Here is a 9095-nt window from a genome sequence, read left to right as displayed (position 1 = left end):
CGCCACTCGGAGCACTGCCGAGTCCGATACGGTTACCATCCCTTGTCCTGTTGATAATCTCTGTTGACTAGTCGGACATTTTCAACGTAAGGCTCCTCATAAGTCTTACTTTAAAAAGTCTTCATTGGTGGAAATTTATGGTGTGCAATCCACATACGGGAAATGTGTTTACGTTTAAGGCTACATTAAACGACATCCATGGCTCAAATTTTCCTCTGCCCTCAGCTCACTTTTTTTTTTTTTTTTTTTTTTAACACAGTGATTGATTATTATGACAACCTGAAACGTTTTGGTTGCGCACGGGGCTTGGCCCCACTCAGATCAAAGGGCCCTCAAAAAGGGGGCGGGACACCGGGCCGGGGCGTATTTAAAGTCGGACAATTCTGACTGCCAGTCAAAAAGCAGCGAATCTATCTGGAGGTCAGCAAAACCAACAACCGACGCTGCACCTTCAAGAGAAAACCAGGCGCTGATAGCTGTTCAGTTTTGGAGGAAAAAGAGAGCGAAAGACCTGTTGGATTTACGACTGAGATCCAGCTTTTGTTTTTCATTGATTCAAATCGGCTTTTTGTCAGTGTGACTGTTAACTTTAAATGGGATTTGCACTGGATTTCATCCTTTTTTTAGACTTATATGCATAGTGCGGGGAGAGTTTTGTGGAAGTTGTATTAAGTTAGTGGGACTTCACTTACGTCACCATCAACGGTTCCCATCGTTTCCATTTGTTTCTTGGATTCCACTTTTGTATGATGTGGCTTGTCTGTGTTTCTCTTGGTTTCATGGCTGGTCTGTGCTCCGGCGCGACGCAAAGCGCTTGGGAAGAGAGTCGCGTAGTGCCTGTCAGGCTCGACCCAACGGCCCGGCCGGCGAGTGACACCGAACCGAAGCGAACCCTCTCCCCTGAAGAAAAGCAGAAACTGTCAGAGATGAGGGCGTACAGGCTGGACGTGTTTGGTGAAGAGATGATCTTGCAGTTGGAGCCGGATCAGACTTTCCTGTCCCCGGGGTTCGTCTTCCACATTGTGGGCAGTCCCGAATCCGTACCGAGCCAGGACGCAGACGAGTCCGGTTGTTTCTTCTCCGGCACGGTGAACGGAGAAGAGCACTCCGCCGCGGCGCTAAACCTTTGCCAGGGACTGAGTGGTGGATTTTACTTTCACGGCCAAGAGTACTTCATCAAACCCCTCAACACAAGTGAATTCTCGGGTGACAAGGAGGAGGAGGAGGAGGTCCACCTCATCCGCCGGAGGGCCCGGGCAGAGGCCGGTGAGGGCAGCTCCAAGTGTGGGGTCAACGAGGACGAGGATAGAGTGCCAACGAGACTGGACAAGGAGTCCGAACCTGCCATCTCAGGCCAGACAGGTAAGTTTTTTTCATATATTTATTTTCGTATATTTAAAAATGGTTAAAAAAAAAAAAATCGATTCGGCAATATATCGCGATACTACAGCACGCAATTCTCGAATCGATTCAATCGGCAGCCGAATCGATTTTTTTAATATCCATTTTTGACGGAAAAATATGCAACAAAATGTCGAACTTTCATATCTTAAGCATGGAAGAATGTTATATTAATGGAACATTAAGCCTTAATATTTTATTTCAATGCCGTTTTAACATGAAAAAGGTTACAACCTGTTTGTTAAAAGTTATAAAACAGAAGTCTCAGATCAATAAATAATACATTTTCATACAAATCTTACAGTGTACATGTACAAGTTTACTGAATGGTATTTTCTAAAATTGAGTTAAAAAAAAAAAATCGCAACAATCGATTGGAAATTCAAATCGGGATTAATCGGTATCGAATCGAATCGTGACCTATGAATCGTGATACGGATCAAATCGTCAGGTACGAGGCAATTCACACCCCTAATGTATATATATATATATATATATATATATATATATATATATATATATATATATATATATATATATATATATATATATATATATATTCTAAGCAAAAATAAATTTAAAAAAGTTATTTATTTAAAAAAATATATTATTTATTTATTTTGCGATAGATAGATAGATAGATAGATAGATAGAGTGGGATTTTATAAAGCAATGTAAGCGTGTAGAATGTGAAATAGTTGTATCCAAAAACATAAGTAGTCATACGCTGATCCAGCAACGTATGTTTGCGTATGTGTGCGCAGATATTGACGACCCAGCAACAATTTGACAGCGTCGTACACCCTGTGCCAGCAGGGGCGGAGTTTGGGTCGGAGGGGGTGGCACAGGTCCTGTATTACATCCCCGAGGGGAAACAAGAGGGAGGAGGGGTCGGAAAGGGTTTAAGCAGAGCCAGTCGCAGCCCGGCAGTGCTGAGACGTGCTAACTCACCTCCTGGTACAGAAATGTGTCCCCCCCTGTAAAGGATTTTCCCCTATAAACTATCTCAGAATTTTCCAGCAGAAAAGGGTCATTTTGAGATCACAAAGTGGGAGGAGGAGCCATGACGCAGAGTCATGGTGTTCTGCCTCCACCGCACACGCACACATGGCTCACTTTGAAACTCAATGCTCAATATGCAGCCATCTGCTTTTCCCAGTAATTTTCAGTCTTCATTGGTGCATGTTTTTGCAATGTGGGAGGAAGTTGGAGTCCCGTACCTGGCGAAAACGCACACTTGCAGATGGAGCGCATACACATTCCAGACAGGGGGATCCCAGCCAGAGATTGGAACAGAGACTCTCTCGATCATGACGCAGGCATGCTAACCGCTAGACCACCATGCTGCCCTAATTAACTGCAGATTATGCTTAACACTACTGGAATAAAGCTTGGAAAGCAATGATTTTTATCGACTTGAACCTTTTTCTTTTAACACTTGCACACTAAACTGTATTTGACCTCTTCCCCAAAAAAATATAATTTGGAACAGTTTCACTCAAAAGAACAAGAAGAGATTTGTTGTAATATAAATTATTTTTCTTCCACCTCCAGCCCACCACAGGACCAGGCGTTTTGTTTCGAATCCTCGCTACTTGGAAATTATGCTGGTGGCTGACCAGTCCATGGCCGAGTTCCACGGTGCCGGGCTCAAAGCTTACCTCCTCACAATTATGGCCGTGGCATCCCGTCTGTACCGCCACCCCAGCATCCACAACTCCATCAGCCTGGCCGTGGTAAAGCTGCTGGTGGTCTACGAGGAGGAGAGAGGTCCTCAAGTGTCGTCCAATGCTGCCATGACCCTCCGCAACTTCTGCCAGTGGCAGCGGCAGCACAACCCCCCCAGTGACCGCCACCCTGAGCACTACGACACGGCCATGCTCTTCACCAGGACGGTAGGTTGGAGGGAGCAGAGAAGAATTGTGGGAGAGAAGGATGAGAAAAAAGACAAAAGAACATGTTTTTGACTTATTCATCTGCTCCTATAGGACCTGTGTGGTGCCCATTCATGTGACACTCTTGGAATGGCTGATGTCGGCACGGTGTGTGACCCAGACAGAAGCTGTTCCATCATTGAAGATGATGGGCTGCAAGCCGCATTCACCGTAGCACATGAACTTGGTGAGTAGAGAAAGGCTGTGCTCTAATGTGTGACAATGAAACATCGTGCGAAGTGATGGACAAATGAAGCTTCATGAAGCACTTGTGATATTTTTGACTCCTCTAGATGGCACTCTTGTTTTAAAGATGCAGTGGAAATATCTATTTCCATTGCTCTAGCCTTTACTCTTTACTCTTAACTCTTTTCCTGCCGTTAGCGTGAATTGACGTTAATGGAAATCCCAACGAGTACCGCCATTAACGTTAATTGACGTCAACTTTTTTTTTTCTTTCTCAATGGGCAGTGCAACATCTTGGGCAGCACTGGTTTCATGAATGAGCTGGGAAAAAACAAAAAAACAAAACTCCCACTAGCTATGGCCAGAAGATGGCAGCATTGTATCTCTTTTCAGTGGTATCCCGTGGATCAAATGTCAAGACAACATGGCGGATCTTAGGAAATATAATGTTTTCAAGGATGTCTTGAATGATCAAAACATTTGTCCCATTAATTACCATTCCCACTGCATCACTAAGCAAAAACATATTAGTATCAAAGTCACTGTTGTGCAGAAAACATATCTTCACAAAAAGCTCGTTTTCTCCTTTTTTTTTCTTGGTGTCACTCAAACTACTATTTTCAAATGGGAACGAAATAAGGTAGAATCATACTTTTTGTTTTGTTTTTTTCCAATGAGAGAACCGAATCAAATCTTTCATATGGTAGCCACCATGTTTATGTAGTCATAGCACACAATAGTCTGTTTGCCTTGAAAGATGAGTGAAAATGCTCGAAGTTGGCTGGCACAAGGGGTTGTCTTTTTGTATAACGTGTGGCAGCAAAAGAATTAAACTAAGAGTACAGGAGTACAAATATTACGGTACAAGTTTCATGAAGCTTTAATTTCCGATAATAACGATAATTTATCGTTGTACTGTCCTGCAGGCCATGTTTTCAACATGCCTCATGATGATGCCCAGCTGTGCTCTGGAGTGAATGGCCCCCACTGGGGCTCGCACATGATGGCTTCCACCCTTTCCAATCTTGACCAGCAGCAGCCATGGTCGCCCTGTTCCGCCCTCATGGTCACCACCTTTCTCGACAACGGCCACGGTCAGTGTCTGCTCGATAAGCCAATCAAGCCTCAAGCGCTCCCTCAGCCCCTCCCAGGGACAGTCTACGATGCAGACCACCAGTGTCGGCTGACGTTCGGCGACGACTCACAACACTGCCCCGACCTGAGCACCACTTGCGCGGCCCTGTGGTGCACTGTTACAACATCCAATGGTTTGCTGGTGTGCCAGACTAAGAACTCCCCATGGGCTGATGGAACACCTTGCGGGCACGACAGCTACTGCCTGGCCGGGCAGTGTCTGACAAAGAGCCAAGCTTCTAAACATCAGGTAGGAGCTACACTCATTTTGACCATTCAACAGGAATATATTTTTAGTTTCATGCCTATCAGACTGTAACCTGTGTAAAACTTTCCAGACTCCTATCAATGGTGGCTGGGGCGTGTGGGGTCCCTGGGGTGACTGCTCTCGGACCTGCGGGGGAGGGGTGCAGTACTCCTTCCGTTCATGTGATAACCCTTTGCCGAAGAATGGAGGCAAGTACTGTGAGGGCAAGAGGATCCAGTACCGCTCCTGTAGCACAGAGTCCTGCCCTGACACCAATGGTAAGTCAACATTGACGTCACAGACAAGTAGTCAATTTCGTGCTAATTATTCAATAGGGGGGGGTAGCAAACAAATGTGACCATGAGACTTGTTGTTACTCTTCAGGTTTGTCATTTCGGGAGGAACAGTGTCTGGCTCACAATGACATGTCAGCCCAAGTGTCTCTTGGATCAGGCGAGGGTGTGGAATGGGTGCCCAAATATGCCGGCGTTTCACCCAAAGACCGCTGCAAGCTCGTGTGCAGGGCCAAAGGAACTGGCTACTTCTTTGTCCTCAAATCAAAGGTAAGAATTATAGAGAATATGTTATGTTATGTTGTTTTGATAACTCCTGATCACTCTCGTGCTGATCAGGTTTTGTCTTGGAACCCTGGGTTGACAATGTACTTTGTATTTAACATTTTATTTCAATTGGGTTACAAAAAATATATAATAATAATAATAATAAGAAGAAGAGTACTATAGAGTCTCTTTCCTATAAGACGCTATATTTGTGTGGGGTGACGGACGCGTGTCGTTATCGGTAGAAAAAATAAAAATAAAAAATGCAACATCCAAAACTTGTTTCGTTGTGTGGTCAACGCAATTTAATGCCAATACTCCGATGCTCAAAAACACCACACGAACCTTTCCACGTACATGTCCACGTCCAACGACAACGGTCAAAAAACTGTTTGCCTTCCACCTTTCCACCCACACCTGCCCGTCATTATCCTAAACTCCGTTGAATTATTTCCTGGGGGCACATGCGCCACGATGTGGCAGAACCCAGCACCAGCAACCAAACAAAAAAGAAAGAAAACAAAGAACACTGAAATTTGGCTCCAACAAGTACAATATAATATAGTAACTTTGGGGGGGGGAAACAACAGCAAAATTAAAACCACCAACAAAAGAAAATCAAATCAAAACAACATAGGCAATAAACGACCTGATTACAAGCAGAGATTAGTTACATGTTCGAAATAGAGAAGGAGGAACTATAAACTTATTTTTCCCTTCAACCATATATTTAGTTTGATATAGTAGGCATGTTCAATGCCACTTTTTTTTTTCCCAGGCTGACGCCAGTATGAGTACTCAAGTTTTGGGTACTCACCAATACCAAGTAACCAATACCATTAATACTTTTGATATGTAAAATTTATATTAAAACTAATGACAGATCATTTTAAATAAAGTACTTTCATTTGTTTCTCTGATTTAGGATCATTTGTAATAAATGAATAGAAGTGCCAAATTCAACTGACAGCCCCTTGAGTTTTAGTCGTTGTTCAAAATAAATTGAAATTCAGAATAATAGATTAAACTGTTTAACTGTTACGTATGACACTGTAAAGCTAACTTACGTTCATCAAACCATTTTTTTTCGTACCTTTCTTAATTCTTATTTAATTATCTACAAAATGTGCTGCTTTTTTTTTTACATCAGAAAATAGGATGTTTGTGTCATCTCTTAACTCATTCCAGGCAGCACTTGAATTTCAATCCGTTCCTCTATTGCCCCCAGGTGGCGGATGGAACACCCTGCAGCCCGGATTCCACCTCGGTTTGTGTTCAAGGCCAGTGCGTCAAGGCTGGATGTGATCGTGTAATTGGCTCTAATCAGCGCTACGATAAATGTGGTGTGTGTGGAGGGGATGGCGCCACCTGCAAGAAAGTATCAGGCTCGCTGGAGCGTGCCAGGTAATGTCCAGGACACTTTTTATTGTGAATATTAATAAAGACAGACAGTTATTTACTGCCAGGTCCAGATGTGCTTGGAAAACATTAAGAATTGTGGTTTGGTTAAACTAACCAATCGTTGTCTTGGTGACAGGCCTGGGTACCAAGATGTGGTGACCATCCCAGCAGGCGCGACCCATATTGACGTCAAACAGCGCGCCCCTGGCAATGGTCGTCACGACAACAGTTACTTGGCAGTGCGCCGACAGGATGGTACCTACCTGTTGAATGGCGATTATAAGCTAATGACCATGGAGTCGGACATCGCTCTGCGAGGGGCACTGCTGCGGTACAGCGGCTCTTCTGCCAGCCTTGAGCGGCTCCGCAGCTTTTCCCCCCTCCCCGAGCCTCTCACTATTCAGGTACTGTCTGTGGGCGAGGCCCCAAGGCCCAGAGTGAAGTACAGCTACTTCGCTCCCAGACCCAACAATGCCGCTTCCACCAACAACAACGGAGGTCGTCGGCATTCCATCAATGCGATCCGGGAGTTGGGCGGTGCCGAGTGGGCCCTCATGGAATGGGGTCCCTGCTCCAAGACCTGTGGAGGTGGCATGCAACAGAGAGAGGTGGTGTGTCTGGATCCCCGGGGCCGTCCGTCCGAGGACTGCCCGGAGGAGCTTCGACCTTTAGCCTCACGATCCTGCGCCGTCCAGCCCTGCCCGTCCTGGCTTCTTGGAGAATGGTCCGTTTGCTCGAAGACCTGCGGAAGAGGTTTCCGGAAACGCCAGCTTCGCTGCGTCGGCTCTGACGGCCACACGCTGACCCACGACAGCTGTGACTCCAAAGACCGACCACGACCCTTGCTGGAGCTGTGCTATCAAAGTGCCTGTTAAGGACTGCTTTGACAATCTGACCTCTCTTTTTTTTTTGTAAAAAAATTCATTAATTCCCCATGTCAATGACTGCATTTATACATTTCACACCCACACATATTGTCGGAAAGCACACTGACTGTGTCACACACTTGGAGCAAAAAAGTCTGCCACCTGTCTTTGGAGTATAGCAGTGGCACATCAGCAAGCGTAATGGACTTTAATGAAATTGAGCATACTGTTTACAATTCCAATGGTATGCTTGTGTGTGAGATTATGTTTAGATTTGAGACATATATTTTGTTTGTCCAAGCTGGGCTGGACAGATTTTAATGGTCATGGAGATGACTGTGGCATACTTAGTCACCCCATCAGGTATGGAAATTAAGATTTTTTTTTTTTTCTGAGCTATCAGTCAACATTTATTTATCACAAACCTGTAGCACTTCTTTTTTTTTTTTTTTTTTTTTTTAACCAGCGGCACATTGTTACACTCATTTTCTCTCTATGAATGCCTCGTGTTTTGTCATTTAGCCATATCTTGAAAACCAAAGAACTTGTGTGCGTGTGAGCGCGTGTGTTGAGCTACATGTGTATGTGGAGACTTCACGAGGGACTTGTCTCCAGTTACTACTTCATAAGTAAGTCTCTCCTGCCTTCTGCGAAGGCATTTTTGTTTGTGCGGTTTTTCCTCTTTTGTACAAAATATCCAAACGTTATTTATTTTTGTACAGCCTGTTAAATATAATCATGTGGCCGTTTTAATATTATTTTTTATTTGTTATTGAGAGCATAGAAGGAAGTATAGAATATAAAGAGTATTTATGCAATGTTTTATATATGTATATGGTTTTTGGTTCATGAATAAAATATTGACTCTGGAGATGTTTGTTGTTTGAAAGTGTTTCCCACACTCCTGCGAGCACTAATGACAACAACGAAATGAGCGACCTACTTTTTACCTGCTTGTTTTGCATGATTCAGCATCATCACCACTTGAACAAATCAGGAGACGTTACAGATCATTGCGTCAGTGAGTGGCAGGGCTGAATTATCTATCATTCAAATACCTATATCACCTATATCTAACGCCCAGAAAACACCAACATCCACAGGTTCCGCCGGCATTAGGCTAACGGTCCACTCACTGATGGCTTGGGGTCAGTATGGTGCTGTGTTGGGTCACCACGTACTTTACAGACAGTGGCCAGCCCAGTATAAATTTCATAAATTAACACTTGTTACAAAAAAAAAAAGAAGCATCCACATCAAACAGTCGAAGGCGGAAGGCGCGACTATCACCTGTCTGCAGCGCGTCGATCAGTTGTCTACAGGGCGACACGCAGTGATACGAACGAACAGAAAAGTAGTGCCCAGC

At 44.3% G+C, this 9095-nt stretch overlaps 1 protein-coding gene across 1 annotated transcript; it reads left to right on the top strand.

Moving 5' to 3' along the window:
* The first annotated feature begins 35 nt into the window (after window positions 1–35).
* Window positions 36–8549, top strand: adamts1 (ADAM metallopeptidase with thrombospondin type 1 motif, 1). Its single transcript, XM_077512378.1, has 8 exons — window positions 36–1362; window positions 2956–3296; window positions 3390–3522; window positions 4448–4905; window positions 4994–5180; window positions 5287–5465; window positions 6691–6866; window positions 7000–8549. Exons 1-8 carry the CDS (start codon window positions 747–749, stop codon window positions 7736–7738), a joined length of 2829 nt encoding a protein of 942 aa, XP_077368504.1. The 5' UTR covers window positions 36–746; the 3' UTR covers window positions 7739–8549.
* The last annotated feature ends 546 nt before the right edge of the window (window positions 8550–9095 follow it).

Source organism: Festucalex cinctus, chromosome 2 (assembly GCF_051991245.1).
Source record: "Festucalex cinctus isolate MCC-2025b chromosome 2, RoL_Fcin_1.0, whole genome shotgun sequence".
Taxonomy (NCBI): Eukaryota; Metazoa; Chordata; class Actinopteri; order Syngnathiformes; family Syngnathidae; genus Festucalex; species Festucalex cinctus.
The sequence above is the reverse complement of the archived record's forward strand: the minus strand, read 5'-3'. Positions and strand labels throughout refer to the sequence as shown.

Bases quoted from the DNA above. Each gene is read 5' to 3' on its own strand.
- adamts1 (XM_077512378.1), top strand. From the start codon at position 747: ATGATGTGGCTTGTCTGTGTTTCTCTTGGTTTCATGGCTGGTCTGTGC. The intron at 1,363-2,955 runs GTAAGTTTTTTT...TTCCACCTCCAG, and splicing joins TGCCATCTCAGGCCAGACAG to CCCACCACAGGACCAGGCGT. The intron at 3,297-3,389 runs GTAGGTTGGAGG...CTGCTCCTATAG, and splicing joins CCATGCTCTTCACCAGGACG to GACCTGTGTGGTGCCCATTC.